General features: G+C 43.4%; 1 protein-coding gene across 11 annotated transcripts in view; it reads right to left on the bottom strand.

Annotated features, from left to right (window-relative positions):
- Positions 1 to 330: 330 nt before the first annotated feature.
- GNB1L (G protein subunit beta 1 like) overlaps positions 331 to 16385 on the bottom strand; it is a 52660-nt gene continuing 36605 nt past the window's right edge. For 9 of the 11 annotated variants that reach the window (XM_034790782.1, XM_034790777.1, XM_034790784.1 and 6 more), the window contains 3 exons: positions 9964 to 10062; positions 5545 to 5760; positions 331 to 1044 (listed from right to left, as the gene is read on the bottom strand). In XM_034790782.1, the coding sequence (XP_034646673.1) occupies positions 736 to 1044; positions 5545 to 5760; positions 9964 to 10062 (624 nt within the window). In that variant the 3' untranslated portion in view covers positions 331 to 735. Of the gene's footprint in view, positions 1045 to 2131; positions 2239 to 5544; positions 5761 to 9963; positions 10063 to 16385 lie in introns of all 11 variants that reach the window. The other 2 variants (XM_034790786.1, XM_034790787.1) reach the window with 2 other exon arrangements.

The following is a 16385-nucleotide window of genomic DNA, read 5'->3' as shown; positions in this document are numbered from 1 at the left end:
ACCCCAAATCTCCAAGGAGAAGGGCGCTAATTGGATTGCTCAGTTTAAATCCTTCTGCTAGTCAGTCTATGGAAAGGCTTTAGCACTGGCTCTGGAAAAGGCTTTACATAGCTTTACAATGCAGCGCATGGAAAGATTCCTTTTTCTTTTTATGATTAATTGCGAGGCTTGAGGTGACATGGGACATAATGAAATTCATAAATGCCAAAAGCCATCCCTAGTCACATTCTTGACTGTTGGCTTAAGCTAGAAACTGACAGAAGTGTGAACAAATCAAGGTTGGTCTGCTAGCTTTTCAGTTATGGGGAACAAAAAGTAACTGACATGAGAAACTGCTATGGATGGTTTAATGGGTTCAAGTTCACATAAAACTGATTCTTTGCACTTACGTACATTAAAGGATCTCAATATGATTTGGAAACCAGTGTACTCTAGACCACACCATGCCTGAGTGACAGCACTTATCTCCATTTTACAGATGAGAAAACTGGTACAAAGAATCAAAACAATTTGCCAAAAGAAGCATGTGGCAGAGGATGTAACAGAATTCATCTCTGGTAGGCCTTTGCCTTAACTGCATGATCATCCATTCTTCCCTTCCTAGCATTAGCTTTCCCTTCTACAACAACACATTTTCTATAGTGAATAGGTTCTTCTGGGGACTTGCATTCAAACTGCAGATGGTTTAATACTTCCCCATCCCCAGATTTTAATCACACAACAATTTCTGGTTTATCAGTCCGGCTTTCGAGTTTCCAAAGGACAGTGCAAAGCACCTGAGGTTTGATTATAGATTGACCAGATACTAATGCGGTGATCTTTTGAGCCAGCTGCCAGCAGTCTTTCACTTGGCCTACTGTGATCTGAGAAGGATACACAGTGGACAGTTGCTGTGTGGTAGTCCAGTATTGCCAAGGGCTTCAGTTTCTTCCAGCCAAAGATCCTGATACGATGATCCCACCCTGCTGTTGCCAGGATCTTCTTGTCCTGGCGGATGGCAACATCAGCAATCCCAGCATTGACGAGTTTGTGTGTTTTCTGAACCTGAGTGATAAAGTTGAAGTTATTTAAAGTGAGTGCAAGAAAACAAAATCTTTGTGATTTTAGAGTTAGCAACAAACACACGGGTATCAATTTGCCTGTTAGTGGGTATCCCAACTTCTAAACCACACATGGGGGGTGATGCAGTAGTTAGGATAACAGTAGATAGAGACAGAAGACCACAAGAGTCTGCCTTCAGCATGGTCTCTTTAAAAAAAAGTGTCCCTTGTACACTTATTGCAATTTAAATGGTTTCTACTCTGCCATCACTGAAAAATTGGTTTAAGCGCGAATAGTCAGACTATACAGCTTTGCTCTCTCACTCTTGTTATTCTTACAGATGGGCCTGAGCTGCAAAGTTTAGAGCCACAGCCTTGTTTCCAGACTTCAGGGGTATTCCTGAAGGGGTGTGAGAGTGCAGAGAAAACAGACTTAAGCTGAGTATCAAACTAATAACTATTGTGTTATCACTTAGTGCTTATACTATCATTATTGAGGCAGTGTCAATATATAAGAAATCTAGTACATTTCAGCACATACACTGAAAAGAGAAAAGACTCTTACCACAGTGTGCTATAATTGTTATGTGTATATATATATATATACACATATATATATATACACACACACAACTCCCATTTATACTAGGGGATAACATATAAATTCCTCCATAAACTGAAGTGAGAACACACACTTTGGGAAGTAACTCTCTTGTAAAAAACAAAATAAAACAAACAGAACTCAACATCATTCAATTTAGAGTTCACATAAATTTGTGGGTGGTGGCTGTTTCCCTAAGGGGAAAATTGTACTGAAGTGCTCTTCAATGTGTACACTTCTCCTTTGCAAAATTGGTGCATTATATACAGCACGAGGTCAATTAAAAATCATATTAGTTCCCTAACAAGTCTACTAATGTAGTTAAAATCTAGATCAATCCCTTACTTAAATTATGAAAGACATACACAATCAAGCTGAGGACACCCCAGCACCTTGCAGGATCAGATCCAAAACAAGTTCCAGTATTTTTAAACCTCTAATTATCCAAGAACTAGTTTGTTGTTTATTTTTTTAAGCAGCACTCCAATACCTAAATGATATATATTAATGCAAATTCCTTAAGAGAATGGTTAATTCAAAACCTGACAGGTGCTTTCTGCATCCACCATACAAAATAAGACAGGAGATGGAGATGTCCTGAAACAGAAAATGAAGAATAAGGGTAGTAGATCCAAATGGAAGGAATACTGGAGGCAAGAAAGCAAAATTGGAAGTGTTATTGAGGCTTGGTCTATGCTTAAGTTTTGGCAGCATATCTATGTTGAGTAGCAGTTTGAAAAAACCTCACCACTAATTAACATGGTTTTGCCATCAAAAGCCCTAGTGTAGATGCAGTTCTGCTGGCAAAAAGCCCTTTTGGTGCTTTAGTTCAGGGAATTGATATAAGCTATGCCGCCAGAACTCTTTTGCTGATCCTTTGTCAGTATAGCTATACCGCTACAGCTACAGCTTCAAACCCTTTCTAGTACAGACAAGGCTTAAGGCCAGATCTAGACTAGAACCACTTTTATACTATACCAGCAAAGCACTTCTAGCGTGTCTGCACTTTATAGTCACAAAACTGCACTTCTGCTGGTATAGCTTATTTCAGCTCCCTGAGAAAAATAAATGCTTCCAGGAAAAGTACCATTTTGCTGGTATAACTGTGTCTACACAAGAGGCTTTTGTTGGCACTGCTATGTCAATCAGGGATCACACCTCCTCACATGCCTGACCAACATAGCTATATCAGCAGAAGTCTGTATTGGAGACATGGCTTAAGGAACGGAGGTTGTGAACCTGGGCATAACCAAAGCTTAGTTCTGAGAACTGTAGTAGTAATGTCAATAGAAATGGACAAGATCTGTCCAGAGAAGATAATTGGAATTACATGTCAACAGCAAGTTACGAGTTGACAATGAAGACTGTAATGGTAATGTTCTTTGGTTAAGGAATGGTAAGGAAGTAACAGTATCTGCTAGAGACCCACCAGAAGAAGAAGAGAGCCAGGATAAAACTCCTGGACAAACTCTCAGGGAATTAGTAACCTGATGCTGTGGCCAGGGGATTTGAGCGAGCCGCCTTAAAAGCTCCTGGGCAATGAATGTAACCAAAAAACACATCAGCAAAGTTTCCAAAGTAGAAAACCATTTCATGATCCAGAAAGGAAAGAATTGAACCAAAGGAGATCTGGATTCTTTGCTTTCAGCCAATCATGGCCAAGGTTAGTCACATATCCTAACAACTATGGCCTGATTCTTTGACCTGCCAATCCCTTTTCACTCAGGAGAGACTTTCTTTCTTTCTTTTTTTTTTTTTTTAAATAATCCACCTGTAAACACATATTCCCTCAAGCCCTGCCCTTGTTCTAGGCCCTTGTTCTAGCCAAGAAGGCAGCAGCAACACTGAGCTTTTAAAGCCTAAAGAGGCAAGAAAAACAAATTTTCTGATGATTTACATTGTGGTTTGTTGAATCTTCCTTTTCATTATATAACCAGAACAAGGTGGAGTTTATGAGCAGTAAAGAGCTTTTGCAATTATTTAATGCCTCAGCTCTGCTGTGCTGATTAATCACCCGCAAAAGCTGTTTATTGCCTTCTGTATTCCTCTGCCACCAACATTATCCCTTAATTATACTATCTCATCCAAATCAGAAGCCTCATAACCAATCCAGCCATTCACTGATACTGATGACTTCAGCAACTTACTGATACCAGACAATATGCCAGCTTCCCTCCTGGGGATAAGCCATGTAGTTAGCTTCATCGTCTTTTCACTGACACACTGGAACACTGCCACATAAAACAGCAGAGCAGTGCCATCATTGCATCATTATTTCTCCAAAGGCAGATAGCTATGCACCAAGTTTAGTTATTAAAACTTTTAAGAGTAAAAATAGTGTGCCACTGAGTGGCTTTCCAAATACTACCATTACCTCAGGTACCTGGAATGTCAGGAAAAATCCCCATCTGGTTTGTGTTATTAATGCAACAGTGGAAAAAAACTTAATCTGTGTCCTTGACTATTTCTAGCAGTCGTGTGGGAGACACATTTTATTTATTTTATTAGTGGATTCACACTATGCATGAAGTGAAAAATGTTATTTATGGCTTAATACTTTGCACTTAAATAGCACTTCATCCAAGGAAAACTACTGTCAGTTAAAGCTGCAGTAACCAACTGTGCATCTACTGGGAATATAGGTTTGGAACTACAGCCCATTAAAAAAACCAAACCTGAAATACCCTCAGGTGAACAACTTCAGAGTTTATTCACCCCTCAAATCACACCTGTAGTCTCCCATTAAGATTAATTCATAACACACAACTGAGAAGATATTGTGAGGGAAACATCCCTTTCTTTCCTACTTGATTTATCACAGACTAATGTCAATACAGAAAATCCAATGTAAGATAGCTATATTGAATAAAAACAAATTACTCCTCCTCCTCCTCGGATGAAATTCACTTCTGCCTCTACAGTGTGTGCACACAAAGCTGCAGGAAACCCAGGAGCTTGAATAGCAGCTGCTCCTCCTCCAGAAGGCAGTATAAATGTAGATCCAGTAGCCGCTCCACCAAAGGATCCCTGCAGACTGCTTCACACAGGAGTTGCAAAGGCCCCTCTCCATGATCCTTCCACTCATATGTTGTGAAGAGAGACTCAGGCAATGTAGAATGCCTTGTGGGCCCATTTACACTGTCATAAATTTTATCCACAATCATCATTTGGCTACTTCTGTACTAGAATACCAGATCCTAGAATTTCTACCACTCACCCCTTGGCACTGAAACAACTTTTACTAATGATGTCCAGATTAAGCCATGGTCAATGCCATTCACCATCATTAGGCTCAACTGGTTTCTTAGGCCATATCCTACGTAAGTGGAGTGTTCTAGTACCTAAACTGACATTAGTAACTTGTTTTCATATCTTAGGTTGAAATTTTCAAAAGTGTTTAAATCCCATTGATTTTCAGTATTAGTTGGGCAAGTAAATCACTTATTCTAACCTTACTCTTTTATTTGTAACTGTCTTAAAATGTTTCTCTTTCCTAAGATAAAGGGAAAACTCTAGGCACTCAAGCAGAATCCTTAGGAAAACAACCCTTTATTTTGATTTACAATAATTTCATTTATTAAGTGCTCTGAGTATTGAACAATAATGTAATGATAAAGAAATGTATAAAAATAGTGACTTGCGGAATGGTAGGCCTATGTGCTGGTTGCTTAAACCCAGCTTTGGTAAAACCAGAAACATGTGAAAGGTTTAAAAAAAAAAATCCCCACCTTTCTTCAACTAGAGCCTAACTGCACGGACAGCCTTCTCCTGCATTCTAACCAGTCTGTGATTAATTAGTTAGAGATCTGCAACAACTCCTCTTCATGACTAAATATTTTTTTAGTCTATCCAACTGTTAGTGCAAAGCGGGATAAATGACACAGAGGGGCCGATGATCCTGACCTTTAAATTCTGCTGCTCATCGAGGCTCCAGACGGTAAGCACCTCCTCAGATGAGCCCGAGACCCCCTTCGTCTTTTCAGAGTCAAAGTCAAGGCTCATCACTGGCTCCTGGTGGCAAGCAAGTCGGCTTAATATTTTTCCCCCTGATAAATTCCACAGAATCACTGATCCATCCTCATAGCCAGCCAGAAGAAAAGGACATGAACCAAAGTCAGGCTGTTCAGAAACAACAAAAAGTTTTACAAGAACTGTTATTTTTCACATCCCCCAGATAGGCTTTAGCCAAAGCACCAAGAAAAGTAATGAAAAGAACTTAACATTGAAGTGAACAGTGTTAGAGCAGAGAGCTTCAGAAGGCTGCCACTAAAGGCAACCTCTGGTGCTCCATACATCTTAATTCAGAACAATTACTGTTAAATCATTTCTGAAGTGTCCATCATTGTAGCACATAATTACTTTCCTTCCTGAAAATCTAAACAATTTTCCTCTTTATCACTTGATTCAAACATCATGACCCTCAAAATGTCAGAATCTCATGGTGAGATAGTTCATGGCATAAGCTTGAGTGGAGCTTTTCAGTAAATATTTAGACATAGTAATCAAGTTATAACCAGGCTATCAGAACCAAATTCATTTTGTTCTCAGAAAGTTATTTCCGAATTTTTAAGATAGAATACCAAACTTACATTTTTCAGCATTTTACCAAGATGCATGCTCCATTTTCTCACAGAAGTGGGTTTTTATACCACTTTCCAATCTCACATAATCTCTTGGATTACTTTTGTCCATTTATCCCACTAATTAGATTCCACTTTCATCTTGCCACGGTGAAAACACCCATGAGTCCTGCATGCAGATAATTTCTCCAAATGCATTGCACTGTTTAAGACCCAACAGCTAATCCTCTATTTGAAAACCTCTTTGTTAGTTACCAAAGAGTTAACAGAGGTCTGAATCCCACTGTAACCAATTGAGAGATATTTTGATTAATGATGTCACAGGCCAAAGGGCATGGCACCCTGGGCAGACACCTAATTTATTTAAGCCTCTGAAATAACTCAAAGAAGGGAACGTTACTGGATTACATGTCACACTTAAGGAAAATATTCATCATTGCACTAGCCAAAAGGCTAATGACCCTGTAATCAGTAACTGGTCATGTGAGCTAGGATGCAAATCCCTAATGAAAAGAAACTGAAAAACAAGCACGTGTAAATGCCAACTATGTCTTTAATAGGAGAAAAGCTACCAGAATAGGCCCAAGTTTAACACCAGCATGTATAGGGACGTCTTGTCCCTGTAATGCCTATGCTAGCTTATTTTATTATTTTCAAACACCTCTCTGTTGATCCTATGTGCCTACTGTGTTCGATTTTAAAATAAAATTCAAAGAAGTTTCCAGAGAATGAATTATCACCTACCATTCTGTGTCACTATATGGGCTCTCTCTCAAATCACCAGAGACTCACTAGCATGACACAAATCTGTACTGGCCAAATCTTCACCGTCTCTATTGATTTTCCAGACTACTCTCACACTAGTTATTAAAACATTCATTTTAGGAGTAGCTAAACAAACAAATAATGGGTGGTCCTGCTAATAAGAGCTCTCCTTGATAAGTGAAGGGAAAGAAAGTGGCCTTTCATGAACGCTTGCAGTTAGAGCCCTGATCCTTTCTTCATAGCCCCAAGATATATGTTCTTTCAATCTAAGGAAGTGCTCAGTGTGGGAAGGAATCCTGAAGTAAATATCAGCGCTGGCAAAACCACAGAACTGGACTGAAAGTGGCCTGTAAAAACAACAAGAAAACAAAGCAAAATCCCCCGCACCTATCTTATGAAGGGGCAGCGCCCAGGCATTTGTGTGTGTGATCTCCTTAGCTGATCTTGGCTCCAAATGAAGGCTGGGAGCCTGTGGATGCCACAGCCTTTACATGACAGAATCCTCTTTCTCCTGCAAAGGCAAGGCTTAGCTTGTTCTCTGGTTGGAACTATGAGATGCTCATACAAAGAATGAACATCAACCCGTGACTCTTTAAGAGCAATTATCTCCAAGATGTAGATAACTTTCGCTAGTCAATACAGCAAGATATCTATGGGCCAGCTTGTCAGGTCCTTTGTGTCTTTTTCATAATTTAATGGGCAAACTTTTACAGGTTCTTATCACCCTGCAGATCCCACTGAGAATACTACGAACTGCTGGGTGCTGAGCATTTTAGAAAAATCTGGCCCCAAGTTTTTGGTTTTCTTAGTGAAAATAAACGACTATGAACTGACTATAGCCAAAACTGGTCTCATTTAAAAATAAACAGTTTTGCATGAAGAGGAGAATGTTTGTACAGGGTAATACAAATTACATGAAGTTTCATATTTGAACAAGTACACATGCTTGTGTATGTTCAAAGTTATGATATAGTTATTGAAATCAGCTGGATTTCTAGGTTTGATCCCTTACTTACAAAGCATTAAATCACAATAACCTATTTGCTTCAGTAATGGGCCCTGTTAAAGAAAAATCTTCAGCTCTCATCTTCTGGTTTCAGGGGAAATTAATTTTTCTTTATAAATAAGTCATATTTTTCCTCTTAAGCAGAACATTTTGTTGTTTTGCATTTGGATAATTGTCAAGGAAGGAAGAAAAGGTGATCCGCTGTCAACTCGACAGGAATAATTGCTATAGTTTATATAAAGCAATAACTCTGCATTTCCAGTTTCTACATGTATTATTCTTGTTCAATTTTTTTTGTTTGTCCTATTACGCAAGATGGTGCCTTTCCCAGGGAGTGCAAAAAATAAATGTAAGGGAAGACATCCTCACTCTTGCAAATCCACCACACCCAGTTAATAATGTCTGGAAGGTGTGAAGCGCAACAGACAATCACTGTGTATCATTTGCATTTATGAATATGCTCCTTTGTGAGGGGAAAAATACTGGTCTCAATCACGGATCAATACTTATAAATATAGATTTAGTAAAATGAGATCTTAATTTGTTACTCAGCCCTCAACATGACAAAATATGCTGATGCCTGCTCTTTAATTGCTTAGGAGAAGCCAATGTCTCTTATACAACAAGTCTAACCTAAGCCTCAATTTCCTCCCACTCTACAGCACAGTTTCAAAAGCTGTTCCCAGTAGGGATATTATTTCACTGATTCACAGAGCATTTTTGAATTAGCATGCAGGAGGCTAGGATACATGGAACGTGTTCATTTAGTCTATGGTTTTACTGCAGACGCTCACAATGAGAAAACCCATCAGGACATTTCTAATGAAAGCACGAAACCGAAGGAGAAGTATTTTCACTATAAAAAACAATAATGATAAGAATTAGAGTACCTTCCATCCCAGGACTTCCAATAGTGTCACAAACATGAATGAATTAAACCTACACTCTATCAAACGCTGAGCTGAGCATTTATTAGACCTTTTAAATCTTATTTGGCTCAATAAAAATGCAGTAGTACTGTTTTAAATTTATTTCTGATTGTACATGAATCCTTAAACCGCCATGGGTTAGATCTATGGGCCCATATTCATTTGGCCAAGGTCCATAGCAAAACTCCTTTTTGATTTAAAGGGAAGTAGGATGAGACCTTGGCACACTAAAACCCCATTCCCACATCTGCTTCATAAGGCGTTTTCTTCCATGCAAGTCAATGGGAATTTTGAGTGTGGAGCAATGGTAGGATCCGATTGCAAGCATTTGATAATTTGTAAATAATTTCCAATGATGTAGCACTAACAAACACTGTGAGGGAATATGGTCTAAGTGGTTAGAGTAGGGAACTGTGAATCAGGATTTCTATTCCCACTGCAGCCACACTACACTGTGAGACTTAGGGCAAATCACTTAAACTTTCTTTTCCTCAGCTGGGCTACGATACCTACCTTATAATTACAAAGACTTTTAAAAATAATTGTTTTATTTCTATTTTTCATCCAATGTAAATACAAGGTGTAAACACTTTGTCCATATGCCACGTCTAGAATAAAAAATGTTCAAGAACCTATTTTCTGAGTGGATAAGTGCAACCTATCATTAAAATTGCTATCTATTTCTTAAACACCCCAATCACTTCTCATCACCCTTTTTTATGAGAGACCATATCAAAAGATTGGCTTCTGTACTTCGCTCATTTTCTTCTTGACTGATGCAAAAACATTGCTTCTATTCTAAGGTTGCAAAGCCTCTAGTAAGCATTTGCAAGTCATGTACCTTCCATTAAAGCTTGGATTACTCAGAAAATTACACTAAGGATGTTCACAAGTATCTGCCTCCCCCACCCCGCTCCCTTTATAGTATATTACTTGATTGTTTGACAATAAATCAAAACCTGAGTGAAGAACGATTTATGTGCTCCATATAAAACAAAGCACAGGGAAAACATTTCACAATTAGCAGGCCTGGTTACCTTACCTGCCATAGCTTCAGACACATGGGCATGCCCGGTTTGGCATCCGCCTCTGGCTTCAAGGTACAGACTGATGTCTTGGATGGCAGCTCCAAAACCTGAACCTGACATTAGGTAAGCAAGTTTATTTGGTCAGGCTCCAGGTCACAATTTTGCTGTACAAACATGACTCTTATAACGTGATTAAGGCTGGGTGTAAGCTCTTTGATTTTTTTAAATACACTCTCGAGGGGGGGGATTTGGGAAGGAATCTTAAATCTAAGCAGGATTTAAGTTGTTTTTGGAACCCTGATAGCTGTAGTATCCTTATCTAGATAGACACATTGTTTTATAAGAGAATGAAACAAAGTTGTTGGGATATAACACAACTTCCTCTTCCACTTTCTGCTATTTCCTCCTTATTTTGCAATCGTCTCCAATACAACTGGATGTTAATACAGGCTGATTTTATTTTTAAAAATCAGCCTTTTTCTCCCCGCGTTTCCTCTTCCTTTATTTTTGTTAAAAGAACAGGAGTACTTGTGGCACCTTAGAGACTAACAAATTTATTAGAGCATAAGCTTTTGTGGGCTACAGCCCACTTCTTTGGATGCATATAGAATGGCTAAACATGGCTGTTAATACAAGTACCCACTAATGAATGTATCTCATCCTCATCCCTTACATTATGGCTACATGATGGTCATGTATGGGGGTACAGCATCATACTGATTTCACATAGTTAGGCTGAGTCTACATTAGCAAAATTCAGATCCATAATTCTCCACTGGTGCAAGCTGTAGCACTGTCAGGACACAGGCATTTTTATTACCATATAGCCTGACCCTATTTTGAATAGGGTCAAACATCACTGTGTTAAATACTTGTTCCTTGTCTACACAACAGCATCCACCATTGCTCGCAGGGCAGTTCCACTGCAGTGCTGTGGAAAAGGCAGTGCTGTAAAATTTGGGGAGTCCAGCTGAGCAATATGTCTTGGGATGCATGTTGGGGCAATAGAAAAGACAGTTACCTTTTCCACAACTGGTGTTCTTCGAGATGTGTTGCTCATGTCCATTCTATACTAGGTGTGTGTGCTCATCTGCTCATCACATGCACCGATGCTGGAAGTTTTTCCCTTAGTGTATCCGTAGGCCACCGGCTCTGGCGCCCTGTGGAGTGGCGCCCGCATGGCGCGGTATAAGGGGTGCTGCCAGCTCCCCACACCCTCAGTTCCTTCTTGCTGGAAACTCCGACAGTGGGGAAGGAGGGCGGGTCATGGAATGGACAAGAGCAACACATCTCAAAAAACCCCAGTTATGGGGACGGTAACTGTCTTTTCTTCTTTGAGTGCTTGCTCATGTCACTTTCATATTAGGTGATTCCAAAGCAGTACCCCTGGAGGAGGGTAGGAGAAGCCCCAGGTTGGACGCGACCCTTTTCAAAAGTTCCTGGTGCGCTTTGGTGTCATCCTGAGGAACTGGGTGAGGGGGCTCCATAATAGCCTCATCTGGCAATAACGAGGATAATGCACGTGCCACAGGACCTCTATTTCCCTTGGTGGTCCAGCAGCTTGCTTCCTTGTGTCCTCCTGGACCTGTGGGGTCTTACCCACCGAAGCCTTGAGAACTGGAGGAGGACGAGATACCAAGGCCACTGGCTTCTCTGAGGCTATTGACACCAACCGGGAGGGCTGGGAGGGTTGGGTGAACCCCCAAGGGTTCCCTGGGTACCATGTCGCCGGCCACAGCGCCTGGAGCCATAGGACAGGTTTTGGTGCTCATGATGTAGGTGGCACCGCAGGTACCTGGGCTTGTCCCACAGTCAGGGAGCCTCGCTCCATGCCGGAGATATAAATGGAGCAGTCGGTACCGGGTGACCAGGATCAGGTGGAGTGGTGGCTCTTGTCCGACCGGTGCTGGTCACTGCGTCCTGAAGCCGACCTGTCCAAGCGAGACGGGCGTCTTGGTCGGGATCTTGGGGACCGATCTGCGTCAGAGATCCAGCGATCCACGCCTCACGCTACTCGACCAGTACCGGGACATAAAACGGGAGCGGGAGCTAATACGGCCCAGTTGCCAGGAGGATCTTCCCGAGTAGGGTGACCTACTCCTAGGAGACGGGCGATGACGGCCCAGCGATCTGCGATCTCTGATCCTCAATCAGTCCTCTGATTAATACCGGGCCCTCGGAGAGAGTTGGGGCTGGCCTGGAAGTTCTTGCTGGGTGGCGCGTGCCTCAGAGGGTCTGCTCCAATCTACCTGCGAGGTACGTCTCGAGTCCCTCGATTGGTGCCCTCTGTGCGGCAAACGAAGAGGGCTCTGCTGAGTCTGCCTCTTTAGTCCTGAGACATGATGGCTTCGAGCAGGCGAGCGATGGCGAGACGTCCCTCTCAATGGGGAATGGTGCTGCTGAGGCAGGGACACATGCATAGGTCCCAGCGCTGGTTTTCCCCAAGACTGGGGTACTGCTGGAGCCGGTGTGGGTGGCACCAGAAGCGTCAGGATCTCCTGAGCTGCTTGGAGGGCTTTGGGTGTCGACGGCACCTGAAGCTGGCCATGGCCTGCACCGCTATCTGGAGTCGCAGGCGAAGTGTGGGATGGGCTGCACCGTTTGACCTGAGCTGGAGCCCAACTTCCTGAGGGGGTTGTTGAGCTGCCTGGCATGGGTCGTGGCTCACCCCTGGCCTCTCCTTTCCCTTATGGGAGGTGGGAGATCTTCCCCGACAGTCTTTTTCGGCTTCTTGACCGGAGCCAGGGAGGGGGACCGGTGCTGGCGGAGTACTGTGCACGGAGGCCATGGTGCTCGGTGTGGAGTGGGACCGCTGCTCCAGTGCCAGAGTGAATGCCGACTCCATAAGGAGCGCTTTCCGATGGATACCACGCTCCTTCTTCGTCCTAGCTTTAAAGGACTTGCAGATACGGCACTTGTCACTTATGTGCCCTTCACCTAAGCACTTAGGCAGCTGGTATGTGGATCGCTGACAGGCATAGGCCGTTTGCAGAGATCGCAGGGCTCAAAGCCTCGGGCCCGGGGCTGTTACTGGCGGCAAGAAGGAACTGAGGGTGGGGGGAGCTGGTGGCGCCCCTTATACCACGCCATGTGGGCGCCACTCCAGAGGGTGACAGAGCCGTTCCCCTACGGATACTGCTGAGGGAAAAACTTCCGGCACCAGTGCACTTGGCAAGCGCACACACCTAATATGGAATGGACATGAGCAAGCACTCGAAGGAGAACTACCACTACATAGAATCACCAGTCATTCCCCTTGTGGAGAGGGGCACGAGTGCTGTGGAGGCGACTGGAGCCCGAAGGCTGGACGGGAAGACAATAGTGTAGAGGATGCTGCTGCTCTGAGTCTTGGGACAAGAGGAAGATTTCTTCCTTCAACACAGCTGCTCAGTCTGGAGACAAGATTCGGGGCTATTTGATTCTCACACACTATTGTTATTTGTATTGTTTGGGTAAATAACACAATGGATTTAACATTTGAATGCACCTTTAATTATTAAAAATAAAAAGGTATAAATCTGCATTAAAAGGGCTATTTCAAGAAAGCCTTATCCAAGCATTCTTTTCAATTGGTTTTACAATCAATATTTCTAAGTTTAAAACATACACAGCAAAGCCTTAAACAGCTGCGAATTTGAGCAGAAGAAAATGAACAACCCTATTTCAGTATATTTGATAATCTACAGAAGTACTGTTCTTCTTCTATGATATCTCAAAAGTTGAAAGCAGCCAAATCACTTATTTGGGTAAAACTAAATTAACAAAAATACAAACACCCAAGGAACGCATAGAACACTAAACAGCAAAACTCCAATTCTTGTTACCTTTGGAGACATTTATGTTAAATGCTCGTGCCATAATATTTATACTCCTGGGGGAATTCTGCACCACTGCGAATGCACAGAATTCATACCCCCCCAGATTTCTTTGCTTCCACCCCAGGGAAAAATGACTTTCTGACCAGGAAGCTACGAGAGCAGTCACAAACCACTCCCTAGCAGCGCAGATACATCATTTCAGGCACCTAGAGCAGCCGGCAGAGGTAAATCACCACGGGGCTGAGAATACCCGAGCCAGTGGCTCCTACCCTGAGCTGGGATGAGCTGCTAGTTCCGGCTGGGCTGGAGGCAGGAGAGGACGGGACTTCCTCTTCCCCTGCAAGGAGTGGCTGGGGCTGTGTCAGACCCACCCCCCAAAACTTCCCCCAGCTGCAGGAAGCTCAGCATCCTCCAATGCTTCCTGCCCTCATCGCTCCTCAGATGTGGTGGGAGGGGTCACATCCACCCCACCCCCGTGCATCTGGACCTCCCTTACCCAGACACCCCTGCCAAGCCTCACCTGGTACATCCAGAACCCCCAAGCCCTCCATACCTGAATCCCACCCACTGAACCTCACCCCTGCATCTGGAGCCCTCCTGCAACCAGACCCCCTGCTCCGAACCCGCACCCCTGCACCCAGACTGCCCCCCCACTGAGCCCCCGCACTAAAACCCCCACCCTGATGCCCCACCCCGTGCACTACCCTGAGCCCCCACATCCAGACCCCCATGCCACTGACCTTCAATTAGCTGCACCCCGATCCCCACCCCACCAAGCCCCACTCCCCCATCACCCACACTCAGCCCCACCACCTTCACCTGGAAGTCCCTGCAGAGTCCCATTTCCCCTGCACCTAGAATCGCCCCCAGTGAGCCTCTGTGCATCCAGATCCTCCCACACCTAAACCCCTGCGCTGAGCTGCCTGCACCCAGATTGTCCCACACAGAATCCTCTCACCCCACACCCGGATCCCTCCACACTGAGCCCCTCTACACATGGATCCTGCCTGCCCCACACCTGGTGCACCTGGCGCAGAGGGGCAGGGCCCCAGGGTGTTTCTGGGGCAAGCCCAGGCCTTGTGCTGTGCCAGGGTTGGGTGCCACCTCACCGCTGAGTCTGTGTCCTGGGGGGGAGCAGGGTGATCTCCCACCTTTGTGCAGCCAGTGGCCTGTGCTCCCCACTGCCATGCTGGAGCCTCCTCATTTATTTATTGGATTTTAATGGCATAGAATTAATCAACTCTTTATAAGAACTGTTCTAGATCTCAAACTATTTAAATCCTACTTCATAATTCCAGTCAGCCCAAGAGGTTTAAAACTTAGGGGTGTATCATCAGCAGATCTGAGGGGGCCATGCTCATAATTGGCACAGTGGAGAGCATGATGGTTTTAAAGTAATCTTTCTATCTCCCCTGATCCTGGGTCCAGGAGGCTCTGGAATAAACCCCAGTAACTCTACAGAATCCTTTAAGCCGCTTAAAATTATGCTGGCTGTGGCTGTCATAGGGACTGATGTACTGGCCAAGGGATATGAGCTCTGGCCCTCCTCATAGCTTGCCTCTGTCCACGCCCCTCAGACAGAGAAAATGAGGAAATGGATGGTGTAAAGCCAACATAGCCGGCTCTATATTGTCTGAGGATTCTCCTACAGCAGGGAGAATCCTTGACTGTCTGTTTAGTGCAGCTTTCCAGCCCCTTTGTGCTGCATGCAAAACAGCTGGATGAGGGGCTGAGGATCAAGCCCTTAGAATTTTCATTTCTGTGCATGTCCCATGGCATGATAAATGGGCAAAATTGTCCATGTCAATTTGTATTGAGGTACTTGAATTTTGACCTAACAAATATTTATTGTCAGAAACATTATTTATATTTCCCCCCTAGCATAAACACATGTTTAATTACTGAGGTTACATTTAATTTTATTTAAATAAACACTTGCCTGGAATCTCTACTTCTGAATGAAAAAGGAATGTAAATGTTTGGTATCTCCAAGGGTTACCAGCCTGGGTCATTCTGGTATATTTTAGGGCCAAATTTTGCTTTCAGATACAAGCATACAACTTCAACTCTAGTCAATGAGAGTTGTGCAAATCCATCTGAGATACTGGCCATATGAGAGTTTTTCTCTCCTTGGGGAGCCATCAATCAAGCCAGAGGCAGCTGTGGTCTCCTTTGATTTCCATATCTTTACTTCAAAGCCTGCCAGGACATCTTCCTCAATTCTACAGGCTGTCAGCTGGTTTGCCAAAAGCCAGCTGCTCTCCAGCATTGGGGAAGCCAGAATGTACTAAAAAAGAACATAGGAAAGCTTTCGAAGCCCAATCAACAATGGAAGAGGAGACTATTTCCAGACTGCAGTGATGAGGAGCCATCCCCAAGAACAGGACAACTGCAGAGAGCACATTCAATTTTGGCCAGCTGGGAGCTTTTGTTAACTGGAGTTGGACTATAACTAAAAATTCTCTTTTCTGGAGACTCCTTTGCCACCACTGGTAACCAATGAGTCAGATGTAGCAATAACTGGAAAAGCAATAGCAGAAAGAATTGCACTTATCTTTTGTTCCTGAATCTGAAAGTGCTTTAACTCATAGAACAAAGGAAGCAGGAGACTGAAATTG

This window comes from Trachemys scripta, chromosome 15 (genome assembly GCF_013100865.1).
Source record: "Trachemys scripta elegans isolate TJP31775 chromosome 15, CAS_Tse_1.0, whole genome shotgun sequence".
Lineage (NCBI taxonomy): Eukaryota > Metazoa > Chordata > Testudines > Emydidae > Trachemys > Trachemys scripta.
The sequence above is the reverse complement of the archived record's forward strand: the minus strand, read 5'-3'. Positions and strand labels throughout refer to the sequence as shown.